Source organism: Pelobates fuscus, chromosome 7 (genome assembly GCF_036172605.1).
Source record: "Pelobates fuscus isolate aPelFus1 chromosome 7, aPelFus1.pri, whole genome shotgun sequence".
Classification (NCBI taxonomy): domain Eukaryota; kingdom Metazoa; phylum Chordata; class Amphibia; order Anura; family Pelobatidae; genus Pelobates; species Pelobates fuscus.
This window is the reverse complement of record NC_086323.1, coordinates 58,153,250-58,178,989: the sequence shown is the minus strand read 5'-3', so window position 1 is coordinate 58,178,989 and position 25,740 is coordinate 58,153,250. Positions and strand designations below refer to the sequence as shown.

At 44.7% G+C, this 25,740-nt stretch overlaps 1 protein-coding gene across 2 annotated transcripts in view; it reads right to left on the bottom strand.

Moving 5' to 3' along the window:
* FRRS1 (ferric chelate reductase 1) overlaps window positions 1-25,740 on the bottom strand; it is a 52,891-nt gene that overhangs the window by 7,132 nt on the left and 20,019 nt on the right. For both annotated transcript variants that reach the window (XM_063428328.1, XM_063428330.1), the window contains exons 3-11: window positions 23,456-23,592; window positions 20,237-20,334; window positions 18,950-19,094; window positions 18,046-18,228; window positions 16,403-16,501; window positions 7,206-7,353; window positions 2,363-2,476; window positions 1,739-1,854; window positions 46-132 (exon numbers count right to left, since the gene is read on the bottom strand). In XM_063428328.1, the coding sequence (XP_063284398.1) occupies window positions 46-132; window positions 1,739-1,854; window positions 2,363-2,476; window positions 7,206-7,353; window positions 16,403-16,501; window positions 18,046-18,228; window positions 18,950-19,094; window positions 20,237-20,334; window positions 23,456-23,592 (1,127 nt within the window). The remainder of the gene's footprint in view (window positions 1-45; window positions 133-1,738; window positions 1,855-2,362; window positions 2,477-7,205; window positions 7,354-16,402; window positions 16,502-18,045; window positions 18,229-18,949; window positions 19,095-20,236; window positions 20,335-23,455; window positions 23,593-25,740) is intronic.

The following is a 25,740-nucleotide window of genomic DNA, read 5'->3' as shown; positions in this document are numbered from 1 at the left end:
ACTCTATAATTCGTTTTTACCAACGAGAGACTATAGTCTACTTACATTGCTCCAATGTCCTCTGTACAAAAAGGGAAGAACAAAAGCTACACACGTTAGGATCACTGTGGTTACCATGAGAATCCGGTGAACCTGGTGCGAAAAAAAAAAATATATAAGTATACATGTACACATTAAAGTACAGCCTGTTTTTCTGCTCAGTTTCTGCTAAGATAGACGAGACCTTTCCTCAGAGTATCAGCCAAAACGCCCAGGTTCCATATTACTGACTACATTCCTCTGCAGAGGGAATAAATATCAGATGCATTTTATGGACAAGCCTTGCTCTTATCAATGAGGTATGGCTGTCCCTCAAGCTCTGCGATGGAGGCCTTGTACATTCTTACGGCTTTGCAAAGCCAACAGTAGCCCTTATAAAAAATAAAATCCTCCACTATCTTCACAGTGAAAGCTGGAAGGCACAAAATAAAATGTAAAAAAAAAAAAAAAAATTTTTTTTAAACGAATGCAACATTTCTCAGAAAAAAACGTTTTGCTTTTTTTTTTTTTATAGTTTTTTTTTTACATTTCACCTATACATTGTGCTAGCAGTTTTCCTTGCAAATGTATAGATCAGGAGAAAAATCTATGTAAATGTTTTTATTTTCTCCCAACTGTCAGTCAATTCTTATCATATGCCAAATAATTCATTGATAAATGAGAGCTGAAGAGACCACCCACAAAGACTCCTCCTGCTCTCCACATGTGGAAACCACAGGTTATGTACTCGGTTTGCTGTGGTGGCTCCCTAGCCAGCTCTGTCTAGGGAGTATAGGACCATAGTGACATAGCTAGACGCCGGCATGCTGGCAAACAAAGCTAGTGTCAGTTTTTTTTTTCCCCCAAGCAGGGAACATCAGTGAATAGACCAAGCACAGCGTGTCAGTGTTTAATAGATATACCCCAAATGAAAATGCATTTAAGTTTTAATTGTGGGTATATCAAAAGCTGCGGATCTCTTGTCTGCTGCATTTGCAAGCCCTCTCCTTCTTCCACAGTCCAGACTTTCTGTGCCGGTCCAATCACAGATTTCCAAATGCAGCTCAATGAGAAGTCTTTGAAAGGCAGGAGCTCTGAGCAATTACTGCCTCTAGAGTTTAGCTCCACTGAGCTAACCAAACCAGGAAGTAACAGGACCAGTTGTCTGACAATCAGGGGGTGTTGCCAGGTTATCTAAGAGGTTATAAAAGGTTATAAAAGTGACAATTTGTATGGAAATCTGCAGTTTGCAAACTTAAAAATAAATAAAGACACACTCTGCCCACAAAGCAGAACTGCTTTAGGGGTCTGGAGTGGCCCTTTAAAGTAAAACTAAAAAGTAATATCTATCCTCTGTTTATTTTAATATATCTGTTAGATATTTATTTTAATTGACTGCTGTCTATTTTCATTTATATATATATATATATATATATATATATATATATATATATATATATACACATACATACATATACACACACACACACATATATATATATACACACACACACACACACACACATACATACATATATACACACACACACACACACACACACTCTTAACACATGGCAAAACAAAAATTATAGCATGCCATGTAAGATAATGAAAAGATAACTAGTCACATTATATAGGAGTATCGTCACACAGGACACGGTCAAATTAACATTATTTTTGTTTTTACAGCAAACTGAACACCCCTGGAAGATCTTCATACCTGGAACCAAACCTGCTGACCAAACAATGATGAATTTGGCCAGACGGGTTTAAAAAAGCGTGCAACGATTACACCAATGCTGACAGTGGTCATCCATGCCATGAACATCAAGGCACCTTAAAATAAATAAAAAAAATGTAAGTGTTTGAAAATCTATGTGTGACTGTATCTGGAGATAAGGGGATTTATAACATACATTGCATTATCAATGAGGAAAAGGTAAAGCCAAATGGAACGATACAAGTGGATGTTGCACATAAATGTCTCACAATTCACCAATTTAAATTAAAGGGTGCATTAATAGTATAGATATTAGAATGTGAAGGGGGAAGTGAGATAAGGGAATACTCTGAATCTGGGAGAGAAAGGGACGTAGGTGACACAATGAGTATAGAGGTTGGCAGGCAGAAAGGTATTTCAGCAAAATATTGATGGTCAGCACCTTCCGTATACAAGTATGACATATAACAGATGTACAGCTATAATAACTGGAACAAGATATTACTGTAATAGTGGATTTCCAGGTCTTCAGTCTTTACCCATCACTGAACCATTCTGAGGATGTATCAAGGTGTTACTAGAAGGTACCAAATATATGTAAATACAATTAAAAAGATGTCTTACCATGAAATTTGACAAGAAGTGGGGAGCGAGATCCCCCAATATTCTCCGGAGAGCCAGTTACATTGTACATTCTACTGGTTATCAGAGGTTGTCGGAGATGTCTTGAAATAATTCCTTTTATAAACAGAAAACACAATTGCGACAGTGAGCGGACATAATGAATGAATAAGTGGGACAACATAGGTTAAACACACATGGATGCAAAAAGGTATCCATAAGGTAATATGGTGAAGTGTTGCAGGTACGAGTCACGTGGTAACCCAAGAAAGGGTCTCTTTGAAATATTTGGTACTGGTGATGAGAAGAAAGTCTAAATCCTAGAGAATTCCTGTAGGACGATGTTGAGAATGAGGGAGTGAAAAGAACACACGATGGCCATTGTCAGAAGGCAGGGATTGAGAGACCGTGTACTTGCTCATTTTTAGAAGCTATATAATTCAAGTAAAAAGACTTGGAGAGGACTGTAGTTGGGTATTAGTATTTAAAATCTAAGGCAGCCAGTGTTTGGACTGGCAGAGAGGTCAGGCATAAGAAAAAGTAGCATTAACGGGACATCAGCTTGACAGAAGCATTCATTGCAAACAGTGAGGGAGTAAGAGAGGTTCCAGCAACCAATATGGAATGTAGTGTTGCATTAGAAGTCACAGACAAAAGTAATTTTTAAAATGAAAGCAGCAGGATTTGTTGACGGACTAGATGTAATGAATCAAAAAGATCAAAACCACGAGCTTGTGAACAACAACTACTAAACAAACTTACACTGGCGGCTAGAAGGGCACTGGCACAAAAGTGGCTACAGCCCACGGTCCCCACTGACAATGACGTGGTAGTTAAAATCAAAGATACTTATCTAATGGACAAACTGACTGCCCAAATAAGACATACGGAAAAATCATTCCAAAAAATCTGGCAACCATGGGAAATTTATACCAATGAATAATTCCAAAATAACTGAGAATCGCGAGCTGCGGCTCGGCGTGCTTCTGCCTGCCGGGCGCCCCAACGAGCAAAATACCTCCACCTCCTATAACTACCCCCCCCCCCCTCAACCGTAACTCACACCCTACCCTACCCTACCCCCTACCAGAACGACCGCTCAGTACCTCAGCTGGCTTGACATACCAGACTAGCAAGACAGCTTCAAGACAGCCTCGACTGGGTAGAATAGGACCAGTGGCGGATCCAGGGGGGGGGCAACGGGGCAATTGCCCCCCCCGAGATTCTCCCCTGCCGGCTAGTGCAGGGCTGACATTGCCCAAGTGCCAGCCCTGCATTGTGCCTGCAGACCGGGGAGGGAGATCAGTGATCAGTGATCTCCCTCCCCGGTCTGCAGGCACATTACTGACAGCCGACCGGCAGGGGAGGGAGAGAGGACCCGGGAGCAGTTACCAGCAGCTCCTCCGGGTCCTCCTCTCGCGAGATTTGGAGCGTTGCCGCGGTTACCGGCAACGCTCCAAATCTCGCGAGAGTGAACTCTAGCCCTGGAGCGAGGGCTAGAGTTCACTCCTACCACTGGGACCACCAGGGAATCCCCACTGGGACCACCAGGGAAAGAAAGATGTCCCCCCTCCTCCCAGTAAAGGTAAGAAGGGAGGGGGGACATAAATTATATATTAATTTTAATTAAATGTTAAAAAAAAAAAAAAACACACACACATTAAAAAAAAAAAAAAAAAGCCCCCCCCCTATCCTTCTTCTACACACACATTGCCCCTGCCCCCCATACACACACACACACACTGCCCCTGCCGCCCCCATACACACACACACACACTGCCCCTGCCCCCCATACACACACACAAACACACATTGCTCCTGCCCCCCATACACACACATTGCCCCTGCCCCCCATACACACACATTGCCCCTGCCCCCCATACACACACACACACATTGCCCCTGCCCCCGATATACACACACATTGCCCCTGCCCCCCATACACACACATTGCCCCTGCCCCCCATACACACACATTGCCCCTGCCCCCCATACACACACATTGCCCCTGCCCCCCATACACACACACACACATTGCCCCTGCCCCCATACACACACACACACATTGCCCCTGCCCCCCATATACACACACATTGCCCCTGCCCCCCATACACACACACACATTGCCCCTGCCCCCCATACACACACACACATTGCCCCTGCCCCCCATACACACACATGCACACACATTGCCCCTGCCCCCATACACACACACACACACACATTGCCCCTGCCCCCATACACACACACACACACATTGCCCCTGCCCCCATACACACACACGCACATTGCCTCTGCCCCCATACACACACACACACTGCCCCTGCCCCCATACACACACACACACTGCCCCTGCCCCCATACACACACACACTGCCCCTGCCCCCCATACACACACACATTGCCCCTGCCCCCCATACACACACACACACACACACATTACCCCTGCCCCCATACACACACACACACACACACACACATAGCCCCAGCCCCCCATACACACACACACATAGCCCATGCCCCCCATACACACACACACATAGCCCCTGCCCCCCATACACACACACACATAGCCCCTGCCCCCCATACACACACACACAGCCCCTGCCCCCCATACACACACACACATAGCCCCTGCCCCCCATACACACACACACATAGCCCCTGCCCCCCATACACACACACACATAGCCCCTGCCCCCCATACACACACACACATAGCCCCTGCCCCCCATACACACACACACATAGCCCCTGCCCCCCATACACACACACACATAGCCCCTGCCCCCCATACACACACACACATAGCCCCTGCCCCCCATACACACACACACATAGCCCCTGCCCCCCATACACACACACACATAGCCCCTGCCCCCCATACACACACACACATAGCCCCTGCCCCCCATACACACACACACATAGCCCCTGCCCCCCATACACACACACACATAGCCCCTGCCCCCCATACACACACACACATAGCCCCTGCCCCCCATACACACACACACATAGCCCCTGCCCCCCATACACACACACACATAGCCCCTGCCCCCCATACACACACACACATAGCCCCTGCCCCCATACACACACACACATAGCCCCTGCCCCCCATACACACACACACATAGCCCCTGCCCCCCATACACACACACACATAGCCCCTGCCCCCCATACACACACACACATAGCCCCTGCCCCCCATACACACACACACATAGCCCCTGCCCCCCATACACACACACACATAGCCCCTGCCCCCCATATACACACACACACATTGCCCCTGCCCCCCATATACACACACATTGCCCCTGCCCCCCATATACACACATTGCCCCTGCCCCCCATACACACACATTGCCCCTGCCCCCCATACACACACATTGCCCCTGCCCCCCATACACACACATTGCCCCTGCCCCCCATACACACACATTGCCCCTGCCCCCCATACACACACATTGCCCCTGCCCCCCATACACACATTGCCCCCACATACACACACTGCCCCACACACACACTGTAACTGTCACACACACATACTGACCCACACACACACTGCACCCCTGACATATACTGCCGCCCTCACGTACACACTGCAACCTTCACACACACACACACACACACACACACACTGCACCCCTCACACATACCACTGCTCCTCTGCCCTACTACAGCCCCATTCCCCAGAGGACCTCAGGTAAGTTGACAAACAGTTCTTAAACAGTTTGACTACTTACTCTGGGAGGGGGTCTTGGCATTATTGGCACTATAACCACTACACTGAGCTGTAGTGGTTATTGTGTCTGGATTATTTATTTAAATAATCTACAAGTGCCCCTCCCGAGATCAGGCTCTGGATCCGCCACTGAATAGGACGCTAAGATGTAAAAGGCGAGAGGCAACTGTGTTACTGTAACGAGAACCACCTCGTAAACGCAGAAACTCCTCGCCCACCAACAGAATCCCAGACCCATATAATGTTAACTGGTACATATGCTGTGAAATGAAGTACTGAACTTCCATGACCATGTCAATAGTCATATATTTTTTTCTTTTATTGTATGTTTAAATTTGATACTTGGGCTACCAATGCCCGGATAACAGAAAACCAGCGCCGAACGGCACAATCCTTTATATTTATATGTGACAGCACGATATACATCTTGTTAAAACACTGTATAATATGTCTATAAAAGGCCCCTGCGTGGGCCATCTACTGTATTTTTTGATGCCGTTACGGATGCTGGAACAAAAATAAAGAAATTAAAAAAAAAAAAAAAACACGAGCTTGTGCTGTAGTATCTGGTGAAAGACGGACAAGAGGGTTAGAAAGAAGGAGCAGTAATTGTGTTTTAGAAAGAATGCATTTAAAGAATTGGGCAGTTATCCAGTAAGAGACAGAGAGGTGACAAAAGGTATCTGGGAAAGGCAACGAAAGAGTAATGGGAGGGTACTTATATAGGATACTTCTGTATGATCACTAGGTGGCCTTTTTACATTTTAAGCTTCAAGTAAAGTGTGAATGCATAAATAGAGCACATTTTTAGAGTTCAAGGACGATGTGAGGGGAAAGAATGGTTGAAATGACTGGAAAGAACAGGCTTATGGGAGAAGAATAAAAACAAATGAAGGATGGGGAACACTGACGGGATTTCCTAAATTTAGGAATTTTTTCAATTCACAATATATAATGTCTGTGCAAGGAGTGTAGCAGAAGGCATTTTGAAGGGGATCAGTAGTGATTAGAAGCTATTTTAAGTGAGAAAAGGCAGTGATAAGAGTATTATTATAAATGTATTCATTAATTTTGTATAATTTCTCAATAACATACCATCACTGGCATCACCATCTGCTAGAAATATGTAATAGTTGCCATTCAGGTCAAACCTCTCTGGAGAAGAAGGCATCTTGATGGGTCTACGGAATGAGCACTGAATTACTCCATCTTCCAACCTCCACGCCCGGTCTTGGAGAAGGTCCTGTACCAAAAACGAAATCAGCGCCAGTCAATGGGAGTTAGGATTACAAGACAAATTGCTAAAATGATACATGAATAGGTTATATGTACCAAAACAGGACTCTGGAAAATGATTTTTTGAATTACAACATTTTAAACCAAACATCCGAGGTGCTCGAACATAGAAACATAGAATGTGACAGCAGATAACCATTCGGCCCATCTAGTCCGCCCAATTTTATAAATACGTTCATTAGTCCCTGGCCTTATCTTATAGTTAGGATAGCCTTATGCCTATCCCACGCATGCTTAAACTCCTTTACTGTGTTAACCTCTACCACTTCAGCTGGAAGGCTATTCCATGCATCCACTACCCTCTCAGTAAAGTAATACTTCCTGATATTTTTAAACCTTTGCCCCTATAATTTAAGACTATGTCCTCTTGTTGTGGTAGTTTTTCTTCTTTTAAATCTAGTCTCCTCCTTTACGGTCTTGATTCCCTTTATGTATTTAAATGTTTCTATCATATCCTTCCTTGTCTTGTCTTTCCTCCAAGCTAAACATGTTAAGATCCTTTAACCTTTCCTGGTAAGTTTTATCCTGCAATCCATGAACCAGTTTAGTAGCCCTTCTCTGAACTCTCTCTAAGGTATCTATATCCTTCTGGAGACATGGTCTCCAGTACTGTGTACAATACTCCAAGTGAGGTCTCACCAGTTTTCTGTACAATGACATGAGCACTTCCCTCTTTCTACTGCGAATACCTCTCCCTATACAGCCAAGCATTCTAATAGCATTTCCTGCTGCTCTATTACATTGTCTGCCTTCCTTTAAGTCATCAAAAATAATTACTCCTAAATCCCTTTCCTCAGATGTTGAGGTTAGGACTATCAAATATTCTGTGCTCTGTCCTTGGGTTTTTACGTCCAAGATGCATTATCTTGCACTTATCCACATTAAATGTCAGTTGCCACAACTCTGACCATTTTTCTAGTTTACCCAATTCATTTGCCATTTGGCTCATCCCTCCTGGAACATCAACCCGGTTATATTTCTTAGTATCATCAACAAAAACACATACCTTACAATCAAGACCTTCTGCAATATCACTAATAAAAATATTAAAGAGAATGGGTCCAAGAACAGGTCCCTGAGGTACACCACTGGTGACAAGCCCATGCTTTAAATATACTCCATTGACTACAACCCTAGTTGCCTTTCACTCAGCCACTGCTGTAACCCATTCAACATTCATTTCAATCTGGTGTGCATGCATAAATATACATTGTATATTTTAATGGGTTTAAGGGGCTCACCCATGGTTAACTGAAACAATGCATATGAGATTAAAAGATTTCCCTGCCTGGACCAGAGAGTCCCACTAAAGCAAGAGAGCACGTGACCTGCAGGAGGTACAGACCAGTCCTCTTCCTTACGGTACTGGCATTCAGCAGAACCACACTTTTGGAGCACCACATACCTCACCCCACTCCCTGAAAGCTATGCAACATTGGGGCAACAAAATCATGATTTCCCCCCCCCCCCCCAAATACAGCCTTCAGACACACAAAGCCTCCCAAAAACTCACACACAACAATGATACCGCGCAAAATATACTAAACCTACACACACACACTAAAAGCAGCAGCTTCCACCCGCAACCTTCAACACATGCAGACTGTTGAGAAATACAGAATTATAAATGTCGAACACTAAACAAAAATGTGGAATGTTGGGGGCGTGGCTTGACCGCCGAAAGTGATGGCCGCTTAGGCAGAGAGCTCTGCACCCCGACCGGTCCAAAAACCACGCCAGACGCGAAACACCCGCTCACCAACACCTGAAACTGACAGCAGAACAACGCAGAAGGTTAAGGAGATGGCCCAATACAAAAAATCGGGAAACAAACGGAGAGACGGTACTCCATCCGTAGCCGACCTCCTCACAACGCCTAGGCCGCAAGCGCACAAAGATGGCGGCGGCCACGCGAGCGCGGACTCCCCAAGCTCACCGAGCACCAGGGACCTGAATGCCCCGACACAGCAAGCCACAATATCAGATATAATGCGGTCACTGGCAGAAGTGAAAAACTTTTTAGCCGGGGAGATCGAAAGATCGGCAAGAGAAGTCAAGGCCGAAATACAGACTGTGGGGCAACGTACTGAAGCCCTGGAATGGCGGATGGACCAGGTAATAACGGCCCATAACGAGACTGCCACTACCACCAACGCCCTCCTGTCCAGAGTAGCTGAATTAGAGGCAGAAGTTGAAGATGCTTCCAACAGATCGAGAAGGAACAACCTGAGGATAAAAGGCCTGTCTGAAGGTATTAAAGATACAGACATCCAGAAGGTACTTATAGACATGTTTAAAACACAGCTGCCAGCTATCCCTGACCACATGTGGGTGATAGACAGGGCGCACCGGGCACTTAGGGCCAGAGGACCCCCCAATGGCCCACCCAGGGACGTGATTATGAGGTGGCACTTCTTTTCCACCAAAGAGGCCATCATCAAAAGCACCAGACGTCATACGTATACCCTAGACGGCACCACACTCCACTTATACCAAGATATAGCACCAGCAACGCTTGCCAGGCGCAGAGAGTGGAAACCTATAGCTGACCTAGTCAGAGCCAAGGGGCTGAATTTCGCCTGGGGACACCCCTTCAAAATGCTTGTGTTTAACGGGCCTCGCCCTACCGTGCTCCTGCCCTCGGCGGACCCCAGAGCCTTCTTGAGGGACCTAGGAATTGAGATCCCGGCAGACTTTCATCTCCCCCAGAGGGGTATCCAGGCGCTAGGACTGTTACCCAGGGAAGGCGAAGCACTAGACGGCATCGCACCTTAACGCATACTAACGGATACTAACAGACCCCCTTACACCACATCGCCTCCATTGCATATTCAAACGATCGAAACCCCCCCATGTGGCTCCCCAACTCAGCACCACAAGTAAAGTTGCTTCATACGGAGTAAATCACCAGAGACTCCCTGAAGACCAACTGCTACCCAAGCAGCCCCACCACGACCTGCAAAGCAAATTTATCACACAGGCCGGAGCCGGATTTTCACATGCTCCACCATTGCTGGTTTATATTGACTTTATCTAAACAAGCAGGGACATAAGAGCAGCAACAGAGATGCCCCCCACCGGTTTTTTCTTCCTTATTTCTATTTTTGCTGTAAATACGTGTTTGGAAACCTGAAGAAACGACAACTCGGCCGAAGAAAGTAGTAAGGGAACAAATACAAGAAAGGAAAGAGACAATTTCTTAAGAGCGCCTTTCATCGGTTCTCTCCGACTACCGCCCAAGAAAGAACCATCTAAAGAAGAAGCCGACCGCCATGGGTCGATAACACAGGGCGAAAAGACTTTGCCTATGCCTTCCATGAACTCAGGCAATCAAGGGTGATGTATTGATCGTAAAGCAACACGAGCCTATACCGGCAGTTTCGACAGACGGACTGAGAGCACCACCCGACCATACCCTCCCTGATGAATATGGCCCCTGTCGGAGTGAATTACGGACTATTATATCCACCTCATATACAACGAGACACGCAAGTTTCACCCTGTGTTGTGTATTTATGCATATTTATGTTTACTTCCTTATTAACGGGGAGGGAGCAGCTCAAGCGGTAGGGGCAATAGACCCAGGGAAAAGATTGCCAACCACACACCCCCTCATCCCCACCCCACCCATATTGGAAGCGGTATACCATCAAGACTTAGTGGATAGGGCCACCCAACTTAAGGGGACATAGGAACCGGCAGGGCCGGAGAGTAATCAACACACCATTATGTGGAAGAATCATCCCCTCATTATTTCGGGACACACCAGTACACTTGGGTTAGGGGGTAGCTTGGGTAGTCACAGGGGGGAATCCCACATATACTATACCTTTATGTAAAACACTCAGTGGGGGCGAACAGAGACAGGAAGATTAGGCAGCCCCATAGGATTGATAAGGGGTGGATGCCCTAAATTGTGTATTTTCCTTATTTTTCTCGCTCTTGCTCTAAACCTGATTACGTTAAAACTTCTTAAGTTAATACTTGTTGTATATATTGTTGTTTATACATGCTACACGTGACGGGACACATAGACGACCCGACTTTCGTACACAGGTATGACCAGGGAACGGGTGACAAATAACAGTACTATAAGGACCGACACCGGGGTGCTCGGCGACTGATTGCCCCCTCCGCGCTAACACTTGGTACCGCGGGGCGGGTAGTCACCCCCCGAGACACCCGGCACTAGTTGATAAGACCGGGGCACTTTCCCGGAGTTTTCTCCGACTACCTCCCCCCCCCCCCTCCTCAAACTACCTTCCCCTACTCCCCCCCCCCCCCCCCCCCATCCTTCCACCTATCCACCCCCCATCCCCCTTCCAGCCCGACCCCCGTCCGGGCTCGGGTCTGGTGGGCCCATCGGGTGATTCCCGGGGAACAGCAGGGCTCGAGAGGGGCGCACGGCGGCGGGGCATAGTCTTGCTGCACTAGCGACTCAAGGTAACCTCAAAGGCTCCACAACATGGCGACGTTAAAATTTACCTCCCTTAATGTAAACGGGTTAAACACACCGACCAAAAGACGCTTGCTAATGAGGGAACTGAAAAGACAAAAGACGGACATAGCTTTCGTACAAGAATCCCACCTCCTGCGCTCAGCCCGGATCCAGTTGAAAGACCATATATACACCAGGGTGTATTCCTCCAGGGCCCTAGTAAAAAAGAATGGTGTAGAAATCCTCCTACACAAAAATTGCCCCTTCATAGTACAATCGACAAAAGCGGACACGTCGGGAAGATATCTAATCGTCTCAGGGACGATCCATGCTACCACATACCACCTCATCAACATTTATGCACCCAATCAGCCGGACCCAGGTTTCTGGGAACAAATACAGGCTTTAACCCAGGCCCTGTCATACGGCATCGTAATCCTAGGGGGCGACATGAACGCCACTCACTGCCCAACAGTGGACCGCAGCACCCCTACTGGGGGACAGAGGGCGCAAAGCACGAGGGGACAGGACAAACTCCTAACACAATTCATACAGCAGGCAACACTATTTGACCCCTGGAGGCTGCGGAACCCAGGAGTGAAAGATTACACGTTCTTCTCGGCCGCACACTCCACATACTCTCGCATTGACATGTTCCTGGTGAACCAAACCGGGATCCCGTGGGTGCAAACTGCACATATTAACCTCATCACTTGGTCGGATCATGCCGACGTAGAACTCACCCTCAGGATCCCGGGACCCAAACCGCCATGGAAATGGCGACTTAACAGCACACTCTTAAAAGACCCAGAGACAGAGACGCACCTTAGGGAGGAAATTCTGACTTACTTTAGAGAGAACGATCACCCTGAGCTGACCCAATCCACGATATGGGCCGCACATAAGGCGGTACTGAGAGGCACCCTAATAAAAATAGCTACCCGCAGAAAGAAACAGAGAGCTGAAACCCTCTTCGGGCTCCAAAAGGCGCTGAGGGGGGCAGAGGCCAAACATAAACAAGACCCCACACCTCAGGGACTACATGACCTCAGGGAGCTTCGACATAAAATCAGGTCAATAGCAGTAGAGGATCTGGGGAAAGACTTAGTTCGCAAAAAACGCTTCTACTACGAACGCTCTAATAAGATGGACACCTTGCTAGCTAGGGCGCTGAACCCCAAGCCCACCTACCATACCATTTCGGCCATTAAAAATAAACAGGGTCAAATAACCCAACACCCAGAGGAGATTAATCAGATATTCACAGATTTCTTTGCAAACATCTACAACCACTCACCAACACTCAACAACGACAACACGGACCATATAAAAGAAGTAGCAGACTACGTAGCTAAGACTAACATACCGAGACTAGCCCCGGAAGCTCTACACACCTTAGGGACCCCAATAGATGAGGAGGAAATTAATAAGGCGATCACAGACCTTAAGGGCAACAAGGCCCCAGGACCAGATGGCTTTGATGGCTCCTACTATAAGATCTTTAGGGACGCATTGACACCCAACCTAGTGAAAATGTATGCAGAATGGATGGAGGGTGGGTGCCCCAATCCAGACATGCTCACGGCTGACATAGCGCTTATACCTAAACCAGGGAGAGACCCAATCGAACCCTCCAACTACAGGCCCATTTCCCTGATTAACTTTGACGTTAAGATCTTCGCGAAGATTTTGGCCACAAGACTTAACCAACTCCTAGGCACGCTAGTCCACCCGGACCAGGTTGGTTTTGTGCCAACAAGACAATTGTATGAAAACACCAGGAGGGGGGCAGACATCATATGGTGGGCGACGAGATCTCGAACGCCTTCTCTGATCCTTTCCCTGGACGCGGAGAAGGCGTTCGATAGAGTGCAATGGCACTACCTATTTGCGCTTCTCGAACAATTACGGATGCCAGAAACCTTCATAAAGGGCATTAAAGCCCTTTATGCCCAACCGAGGGCGCAAACCAAGGTACCGGGAGCGACCCCGACCCCGTTCACGACAACCAACGGCACGAGACAGGGCTGCCCCCTCTCCCCCCTACTCTTTGTCCTCTCGCTGGAACCTCTCCTGCAGAGGATAAGAGAGGATGAGAACATCTCGGGCATACAGGTGGGAGGGGAGGAGTTCAAAGTGTCTGCATATGCGGATGACGTCCTGGTCACACTAACCGAACCCGCTCAATCCCTGCCTCGACTGGTGACGATACTGGAAGAGTATGGAAGCGTCTCGGGCTACAAAATTAATCTAGATAAAACGGTAGCCATGCCTATAGAAATGGACAAGGCAGGGACGGACAACATAAAAAACACCTACCCCTTCAAACTCACACGATCAGACTTCAAATACCTTGGTGTAAAACTCACGGCAGACCCTGAGAGGCTATTCAGCGCCAATTACACGCCCACCATCCAGGCGCTCTGTAGGGACCTAGAAAAATGGCACGAAAGGCCCATATCGTGGATTGGTAGGATGCATGCAGTCAAAATGACGCTGCTCCCACGTATTTTGTTCCTATTTCAAGCCCTTCCAACTAAAGTCACCAAACAAAATCTACAAGTACTACAAACACACATAGACAATTTCATATGGGCACAAAAAAGACACAGGATAGCTCGACAGACTCTATATCGACCTAAAGCGAAAGGTGGACTGGGACTCCCGAACCTCTATCACTACTACCTCGCAGCCCAACTGGCCCAGATAGTAGCATGGCATACACCGGAGGGCACACATAGATGGGTCGACCTCGAGACTAAACTAATGCACACTGACCTCCCTCAATTTTGGATATGGGTACCAAAACAAGACCGACCTTCACTGCAAACATCTTGCCCAGCGATCCTCAACTCCGTAAGGATCTGGGACTTAACTGCCACCAAATTCGCCCTGACACACACACCCTCACCGCTGACTCCGTACTTACGGAACAAAGCGTTTGGGCCCGGGCTGAGCGCACGAGACTTCAGGGGGTTAGAAAGCACAGGAATGCAAAGATATAAACATATGTACATAGGGGATTCCTTCAAATCCTTTGAAACCCTGCAAACTATAGCACCCCTAACGACCAAGGACGTCTTCCGCCACATGCAGTTACGTGACTTTGCCAGACTCCCAAACATAAAGAAAGCAGCCCAGACCCCTATGACATTTTACGAACGACTATGCGACGCCGAAACAATCCAAAAAGGGATGATCACCACAATTTATGCTCAGCTCAGTGCCCCAGACAGAGGAACCGCAGACCCAAATTACATACACCAGTGGGAAACTGATTTAGGGGGAACAATAGAAGGAGAGGACTGGGTAGACATATGGGAGGCAACAGCAAAGACGTCCATCTGTGTGCTTCAACAGGAGCAAGCATATAAGATGCTCATGAGGTGGTACACCACACCTGCTCAACTCTATAGAATGGGAAAAACAACGACAGACACATGTTGGAAAGGATGCGGGGGCAAAGGCACCTTCATCCACATGTGGTGGGAATGCCCAGAGGTGACTAAATTCTGGAAAAGTACCCAAACACTACTTCAAGAGGTCCTAGCACGACACATAGATCTAGATCCCTGGGCGATCCTCCTATCCAGACCCTATGACTGCCTTTCTAAACAAGAACAACGACTACTAAATAAACTTACGCTGGCGGCTAGAAGGGCACTGGCACAAAAATGGCTACAGCCCACGGTCCCTACTGACACCGACGTAATAGTCAAAATTAAAGACACTTATCTGATGGACAAACTGACTGCTCAAGTCAGACATACAGAAAAATCATTCCAAAAAATCTGGCAACCATGGGAAATTTACGCCAATGAATAATTCCAAAACAACCGAGAGCCGCGGGTTGCGGCCCGGCGTGCTTCCGCCTACCGGGCGCCCCAACGGGCACAGTACCTCCACCTCCCATTTCCTCCCCCCCCCCCCCCCCCCTCTCACCCGTAACTCCCAACCTATCCTATCCTACCCCCTTCCAGAATGACTGATCAGTACCTCAGAGGGCTTGACATACCAGACAAGTAAGACTACCTCCAATAGGTAGAATAATGCACTACGACGCAAAAGGCGAAAAGTAACTGTGTTAGTATACAAAGCACTACCTAGCAAACACAGAAACTCCACGCCCACCAACAGATTGCCAGACCCAAATATAAATAACTGGTAAACATGTTACGAAATGTAGTACTGAACTTTATTAACCATGTTAATAGACACTTAGTTTTATTTTTTCCTTGTTTCATTTTGATACTTGGGCTTCCAACGCCCGGATTCTGGAAAACCAGCGCCGAGCGGCATAACCCTTTACACTCATGTATAATGACACGATATACATCTTGTTAAAACACTGTATTACATGTACATGAAAGACCCCTGCGAGGGTCATCTACTGTATTTTTTGATGCCGTTGCGGATGCTGGAACAAAAATAAAGAATTTAAAAAAAAAAAAATGTGGAATGTTGTAAGTTTGAGGTTTGAAGATCAGATTTTTATATCTGCATAGGCTCAATGGTCCTTAAAAAGGATAAATGTTTTCCATAAGGAGCAGTGACATACCGGAGATGCCATCTCGGGGTGTGTGCGCCCTTTGATATGCGCAGGATTGATTTGAACTTCTTGATCATCCTTCACGCACAGATAGGCATCATCATCCCTCTAAAGAAAAAGCAATATTATAACAGAGCTTTACACACATAATTATATTCTAATAACGTAGATCCTAAACTGTTAAACACTTTTCTTTGGCACAAAACTGGTACTTTTAAAGATGATACATTTCAAAGGGACCTGTTAAATTATATTTTATAAGTAACCAGTGCAGTTTGTAAGAGGGATGGGCAGCAAGCAATATCCAGTTCTATACATCCTATGTTTGTTGTGTTTGGAATGTTCGTTGAGGTTACATAATATCGCCACTTTCAAGATAACTACCAACAATAATTCAGTACATTGCTCTTGAGATTAGACTCTTTCAGGCAGGGCTGGATTGGGACAAAAAGGCAAAGCAGCCCACTAGGAAGGGTGGGCCACAAATGTGGCGCGTTATGTCGCTACCAATGACAAGCAACCCCGCCCTCCCAATTGGTATGTTAGTGTGATGCCTCTATAGGGCGCTCTGATGGAGAAAATGTCAGAGTGACTTGTCTCTGGTGTCCCTAATCGTGGGTACCAGAGAAGAAAAGTGGAAAAGGATTGTTAAAGTGTGCTTTGCACGTGTGGGGATGCTCCCTGTGGCGTTATATGTGTTTGGATGTTTTTTTATGTGATTGCATGTGTGTAGAGGAGACTGTTTATGCTGTAGAGTGTAAAGGGGTCTGTTTGTGGTGTATAATAATATGTAGCTAGGGCATGTGTGGTAATATTAGGTAGTGTAGGGTGTGCATGGGGTACAGTGGGTGCACAGGTGGTGTATATTGCATAGTACAAGTGGGGTGTTTATAGCAGGTATAGAGTGTGTAGTGCATGAGGTGTAATGTGTGTTGGAGTGCAGTGTATAGGGGGTATAGTGTGTTTAGGTGCAGGGGGTGTAGTATGTATGTGTAGGGGTATAGTGTAGGGGTATAGTGTAGGTGCAGGGTGTGTAGTGTATAGTGTGTAGGTGCAGTCTGTATACCGTGGGTGTATATAGGGTGTGTAGTGTGTAGATACAGTGTGTATATAGGAGGTGCATATAGGGTGTAGTATGTAAGTGGTGGGGTATAGTTTATGTATATAAGGGATGGATAGGGTTAAATAATGAATTAAATTTGCTTATTTAAATTAAAAAAAAAAAAAAAAAAACACTACACATTTACTCCCTTTTCCCCTTATTATCTTGCAGGGTGAGAGGGAGCACGCTGCTGATGATCCCTGGTGATCCAGTGGGCTAGTGATGTGTTCTGTACCTCCGCAGGGTACAGAACATGCAATTCTCGTGCGAGAGCTGTAGTTTCAGAGCGTTGCCGCAGGTTACCACTGCAGCGCTCTGAAAATAAATTTCGTAGAGGAAAAATAAAAATAAAAAATCAACCTCCGGTACACTTTGCTATTTAGTTCTAACTACAGCAAGTTCAGTTTCTAACAAAGTGTTAATGAATAAACTCTAAAAACTGCCACAAAAATTCTCTGACTAGTCACATTAATTCAGATTATCATATATAAATATGCTGTTCTGCAAGTTTGATACAAAAAACATTTTTAGTAAAAGTTGAAATACTAACCATCCACTGATCATGGGACAGGGCAAACGAAATATAACCTTCCCCTGGTCCACTCATCTCCACCAACACCGATTGATTTTCTTTAGTGAAGGACAGAAAGAAGCACTGATGCATCTTCTCTGGTTTACATGAGGATGGGTCTCTTATACAGAACTTGTTACGACCACAGTCAGAGGAGGAAAACTAAAAAACAAAGAATCAAAATGATGGCAATATACCTTTTCTGACACACTGATATTAATCTAGAAATAACTTGGATACAAAATGCATTTCAGAAAAATAAAACCAACACCCCACAAAACATTTTATTTTTATTTATTTTTTTAATCCAAACTACTGGTATACTTTTCCAGACACCATGTCGATATGGCGAGAGTAGTATGCCGGCGGTGTCCCATGGTAAGTAGTCAAAATGTTTTAGCAGGTCTTGACAACTTACTTGGGTCTCCCAGTCACCCATGCCAAATCTGGCCATCTCCTGCAAGAAAGCCACAAGTCTCTATAGAATAAAGCATGGCCAGGACCACGATCCTTCGCTACGGTTGCTCAACTCAGACTGAGTGCGGTTCTGCATGGCCAACAACGGGACATCCCTTCCATCATTACCACTATAACAGGCTGCAGTGGCTATGATTTTGTTGGGGGGGTATTCTATTAAAGTGATCCTTAAATCCGATGTGTGTAAGAAACAACAATTTGAAGTTGTTAATATGTAAATTGCACATTATTTTCTGAATCCTTTTCAGTTTTATAGAAGATTCATAGATGAGTGCTTGCTTTAATTAACACACCTCGGGCGCAGCAAATCTACAGCACCACAAGTGTCAGTCATGTAGGGTTCTCTTCATGGATCCAACAGCAGGACAATTACCACATATATATAGAAAAATAAAAATATAGTTACCCGTGTAGTTAGAGAGGATGACTGTTTCTCTGTTAACATTTGGCTACCAGGCTGGCTAGATGTGAAATGAGGTGCATTTGCTTGAGATAAAATAGGACCTTTAATTTTCACCCAATAGATTTTGTATTTTTCAACCACAGAAGCTCTAAAAAGACAAGAATAAGTAACCATTAGAAAAACAGCATCATCTTATTCTACAACAGAACTCTGTAAATAGAATAAAACTAGTGGGACTGTCTATGTTGGCATATTGTATTTATTGGATTCTCAAAGTGACACCGCTATGCATTTTGGTACTGGCTAACCCCTGTGCCATCATGCCACCGACACTGCATCAAAGTCGGACCCTGGTCAACATGATGACAGATACAGTGTCACTTTATTAGAGAATGTCACATAGAAACGTATTAAAAAGGGCAAGTTATGGGTGGCTATCTATGTTGCCAATTCAAACACAATGTGTTGAAGATTGTTACCCATAGCTATAGATTATTTGAACACTGTGAAGGACCCTCCATATATCAGGTGGCCATGTTTGTATCTTGTTCTTCAATGTGAACTTGTTATTACTATACGTTAAAACAGGCTGGACCCTCTATAACACAACCCACTCATTACTTGGCTCCATTGATTATTTACATGGTTAGACCTTTCCCCAGACAGTGGCTGTCCTCATAAAAACAACTTGCTCTCTGGGTTCTCTTGTACTTTGAAGAGCTTTTTATTATCTAACATTTTTCGTACTATTGTTTACATCTGGTATTACTGACCCCTCCTCCATTCTTCATTTCTTTTCTGCATGTTATTCTCGCACTTTAGAATGGTTTCAAGTTTGTGAACTAATAGCAGCCGCACTAGATTCCTATGTTTTAAACTAGTTAAATTATTGTGAGGCTCCCTGGATCAAACTTAATCCATATTAGAACCTCAACTTTAACAATTTACCACAAGTTAAATGGGGCATTCTAAGCAACTATGGCATTTGCAGTGGTTATGGTGCCAAGAGTCCCCTGGTGATATTACACAGTAATTAGATAAACCATTTTTGAATGGTTTTCCACATATCTGTGCCCCCCCCAGAAACCTGCGATCTGGCCCCCTGTTCAGATACAGAAAAAATTGACTTTAAAGTGTCCCTTTAAACCTATCCCTTACAAAAAAATGATATTACAAACTAAATAAAGAAAAGGTTAAACAAAACTTTGTACTTATTTATGTCTTTGACAGTTTATAAAAGAGTAACAAAAAAAAAACAAAAAAAAGGAAAATAAAACTTTGGTTACATACAGAAATTGGACATGTACTGGTGATCCATCAATTGGAGCGATCCAATAAAATGCCACCTGTTCTTTTCTTTTTTTATTAGTATGGCTCACAGCCGAATCCTGCAACAAGAAGACACACGGTAAAAAGACAAGATGCCTTACAGCTATATAATTCTACACTTAGAATTATTTACAAAGTAACCCAAAATAAAAATCTAAAATAAATCCTCACACTTTATAAGAACCAGAACCACCACAACCTAAAGAAACACTATAGCACTAGGAATACAAATATGTATTCCTAAAGCTATAGTGTCCTAAGTCATGGTTTAGATGACCGCTCCCCCACAAGGGGTAGAAAAGGTATTTATTTCACACTGCGCTGCTCTCTCGGCTGTTATCCACGCCTCCTTGGCTGAGATAATCAATGCTGATGATCTCAGCCAATCAAATGCTTTGCCATTTGGAGGCTTATGCACACCGTCTTTGTGAGACCATCCGATTGAAATAGAGTATTGCTCTGCAGTTTCTGTGAAAGCGCCTTTAGAGGCTATCAGAGGCATTTAAATGCATTACATTGCAGACCTAAAACGAGAGGGACATGGCACTCAGACAGCCACTAGAGGGATTACCTAGGTTTGTCATGCAATGTTTGCAGAGCGTGGAGACGCTAAACACTCACCATAGAGATGCACTGAATCAATGCACGTCGATTGCTGAATGGCGCAGCGTTTTGCCGCACATGTGCAACAGCCTCCCAATGTTCCCCAACAGGAAAGCATTGCATAGGCTGAAATTGTCAAGATTAATGATCTCAGCTAAGGAGGCAGAGTGGCTGTGGAGAAACCAGCGCAGTGAGGAAAGAAAGGCAAACCTAACCTATCTTTTTACTTAACACGAGGGAGAATACATAAACAGCTAGCAATTCACTGTAGCGTTAAGAAGAGAGCTGTGGCATTAAGTTTGGGTTACTAGAAGGAAGAAAGTAATTAGGAAAGGAGAAATGGGCAGGGATAGAAGATGCAGAATCCTGTAAAACCAGTTTGCAGAAGCTACACAAAATAAAGCATGCCAAAAAATAAAATTAAACTAAAAAAAACACAACCATAATAACCACGTCGTATTGGGTAACCATTTAGAACTGGGGCTCCCAACCCAGTCCTCAAGTACCACCTAACAGTCCAGGATTTAGGTATAATTACCCTGTTGTGTCTATGGAGTTTTTCCTTCTTCTTTTCTAAATACACCTCAGGAAACAACAGGTTAATAATCCCCAAAACCTGGACTGTTAGGGGGTACTTGAGGACTGGGTTGGGAACCACTGATTTAGAAGAAAAAATAAAAAATGAATTTAAAAAAACTTTAAAGGAAACATGTGGTTGCAAAGCAAAGTCTCAAATTGTAGCAGTACAGTTTTTAGCTTAAAATAAGAGTCAGATGACATTTTCCAGTTATAATAAAAGAGGAGGATAGAGAGATGATAGAGAGATGATGGAGAGGAGAGATGATAGAGAGATGATGGAGAGGAGAGATGATAGAGAGATGATGGAGAGGAGAGATGATGGAGAGGAGAGATGATAGAGAGATGATAGAGAGGAGAGATGATAGAGAGATGATGGAGAGGAGAGATGATAGAGAGATGATGGAGAGGAGAGATGATAGAGAGATGATGGAGAGGAGAGATGATAGAGAGGAGAGATGATAGAGAGATGATGGAGAGGAGAGATGATAGAGAGATGATGGAGAGGAGAGATGATAGAGAGATGATGGAGAGGAGAGATGATAGAGAGATGATGGAGAGGAGAGCTAGAGAGCTAGAGAGAGATAGAGAGAGAGATAGAGAGAGATTTATTTATTTATTTTATTTTATAAAACCCCACAATGCACACCACATTAGTGCACTCTAAATGATGCCTACACAATACACTGCAGAGCACTATCTGTACATTACTGCTGGAAACTTAGAAACGGCTAGAAATGAACCAAGAGCCAAAGATTAGCTATTGTTTTTAAATGGCAGGGGCAGGCCTATATCACCAAGACTATAACAAACTGCTATTTATACATGCAAGGAGAATTTTTTTTTTTTAGAAAATTAAAGGGAAAAGGGGTAAAAAAAAAAGCCTCAAAAACATTTGACATTCGGGCAGTTTTACTTTGTAATACAACGCTAGCAATAGCTTTTAATAGCAGCCGTTTAGAGACCAACATACAAATGTGGCCCGCGTAGCGAGATGGCCAGACTAATCAGCAATATATTCAAGAGCTTCACACACAATAACTAGCCTAATCAGTTGCTTTTTGTCAACAAGAACAATGTATGCACCATGAAATAGAGAACCAGCTGGGGCTGAAATACTTCTCAAATAAACCCCTGCAGTGGGGCAGCGCTGCTCAAAAATTGCCTGGCTATTTCAGAACCGTTCCCATGATGTTTTGTCATTCTAGAAGTTAGCATAGGATCACAGGAGTTGTAGTCCTGCAATATTTAAAAATCTAACTTTTGGATATCTCTAGTTTATGGAATACAACAAAAAACCTCAAAGATCAGAAAGAGAGTCGTCGGATTTGTGCAACTTACGGTGCGCATGTAGCAGTCTTAAGAATTTTAAATTGGAGTATTTTATTAATTTTATCATATTTTTCACATCCATATAATAAATTAAAAGAAACAGGAAGTCGCTATATACTGTATCCCTATAAACTATTCATTTACGTGTCTGTTCTCAGTGGTCCTCTTAGCACTGCAAGATAAGACCACACATGATGGTTAGTGTAGGCACTACTCTCTACAGCTTATGCTATTGGTCACTGGACTGGTTATTGTTAATGATACATCCGTATGAATGTAAAGAAAAACTAAATATTTTTGCATACAAGTCAAATTATTGGAGCTACCATATTTTACATGATTACTCTAACATAGGGGTGCCCACAAGGTAGAACCCCAGATGTTGTAAAACTACATTTTGGGCACCCCATCTCTAACCAAAGTGGAAAAATATAAATCAAATGTGGTTCAAGAGTCATCATGCTAAGGACAACTTTGCAATTAACCTATAAGAAGCGGAGTGGCATTTTATATAAAAAAATAAATAAAAAAACACCAAAATAGTAGCTGCAGGAGAGAAGAAGAGAGATTGGGAATTGATACTACAGGTTGTGGGGGATGATGAATCATTGAGCGTCTTTAACCTTCTCACATTAAGATGACAGGAACCAAAAATGTATGCATTCTTACCTCGACATTCCCACAAGTCAGGAGTTGAGAAATATCTCCATCAATCAAAGAAAACGAGCCAACTGCATTGCCATCTAAGTTATCTGCATTGCGTGCTTGAACTAAAAACCCGGTGAACCTGGTCCCAGACAGAGTTACTATAACAAAGAGAACCAACGTCAGAAACGAAATGTAGATTTTCATTGCAACATCATTGTATGAAACTAGGGATCGACCGATATTGATTTTACTAGAGCCGATACTGATAATCTGTGAACTTTCAGGCCGATAGCTGATAGCTTACCGATATTCTGTACATTTACCATATTTTTTGTGTGCAAATCTTTTATTTATTAAGTGGTAAATGCACAAAATACACATGCCAGTCAGATGTTTATGTTTTCAAAAATATGTGTGCGTGTGTGTGTGTGTGTGTGTTTTTGTGTAGTGGATGCAGAGAGAGTATATGATTAATAAATGCAGTGTGTGTGTGTGTGTGTGTGTGTGTGTTTTTGTGTAGTGGATGCAAACAACTCATTATCGGTATTGCCGGTGATTATGAAAGTGAAGTGGTTGAGTTGAAGATGAATTTTTTGAGTAGTCAGAACATCTATTACATTTTCTGCAGAACAACCAATAGCCAGTAATAGTTAGCACCGTAAAATTTCAACCAGTGACCACTTAAAACTAGTAGATTTACTCAGTGGCGGAACTACCGCGGTCGCAGCTGCAACTGGGCCTGTCACTCCAGGGGGCCTGGCCACCCTGCAACCGCAGTAGTCCCTCCAACCATGTAATGCGGCCCCGGCTGGCACGGTAAAACCGCCGGGCTGCATGTTCAGGGGCCCATCGGTTGGCCCATGCTGTAAGGGCCACCCTATGGCAATGAATTTCCAGAGGGCCAGGTCAGTTCTGCGCTTTAACAGCTCAACCGGGCCCCCTTTGAAGATGTCAGAGCCTGGGAGGAAGTGAGTGTCCCGGAGAGAAGGGAATCAGAGTGGGAACTCTGACTCCCATCAGCTGGAGCCAGCCACTGGACCCCAGGGAAAGTCACCCTCCTGCACCTGAAAGGACTAAAACATTTTACGTGTGTGTATATGTCTGCATATCTGTATGTCAGTGCCTGCCTATGTATCTGTACGTCTGTCACTGCTTGTATCTGTATGAGTGTCTGTATCTGCATGTGTCCGTGTATGTATTATATGGTGTGTATCTGCATGTATGTCAGTGTGTGTTTGTCTGTTTATCTGCATGTGTGTCTGTATAACTGTCACCCCCTTCACCCTGACACACTCACAATAACTCCCCCAAGCCACACTCACCTTCGCTAGCACTGTCACACTCGCCCCCTTTCACCCTATCACATGAAACCCCCCCCCAATTCTGTCATACTCATCCCCCCAACCATGCCACACTCACCCTCTGGGGTGTGAATTAAACACATGGAGGGGTTTCTAGTTACGCCTCTGGATTTACTGATCTACATACATAACATAAAACGAGGCCGAACTAACAATATCCATCAGCTACATACCTAGAATGATTTATGGAAGACAAGGATTTGGAGAGCGGGGATTATAAAAAAAGTGTCATGAACTAAAAAGAATTCTACAATTAGAGTGGAAATATACTGACGATTTCAATAGCTTCTGTGGTGATCGCTATACTATTTGAAGCATGCCCTACTTTTCTGTGAGTGGAGCCTTAAAGGACCACTCTAGGCACCTAGACCACTTCAGCTTAATGAAGTGGTCTGGGTGCCAGGTCCATCAAGGATTAACTTTTTTTTTTTAGAAACATAGCAGTTTCAGAGAAACTGCTATGTTTATACTGAGGGTTAATCCAGCCTCCAAATCCTCTAGTGGCTGTCTCACTGACTGAAAAATCACAGTGAGAAGGCGCCAGGGTCCATAGGAAAGCATTGTAAATTCTTTCCTATGCGACCGGCTGAATGCGCGTGCGCGGCTCCTGCCGCGCATGCGCATTCAGCCAGTGACGTCGCGAGGAAGGAGGAGAGGAGGAGGAAAGCTCCCCGTCAAGCGCTGGATAAAGGTAAGTGTTTAACCCCTTCCTCTCTCCAGAGCCCGGCGGGAGGGGGTCCCTGAGGGTGGTGGCACCCTCAGGGCACTATAGTGCCAGGAAAACGAGTATGTTTTCCTGGCACTATAGTGGTCCTTTAATAATCACAGTGGATTGAAGTTAGTTTAGACTTTATTTTTTTTTTTAATTGTAGTTGGGCCAAGTGGTCAATATACCAATGGTTCCTTACTTTATATATATATATATATATATATTCTTAAAGAGCA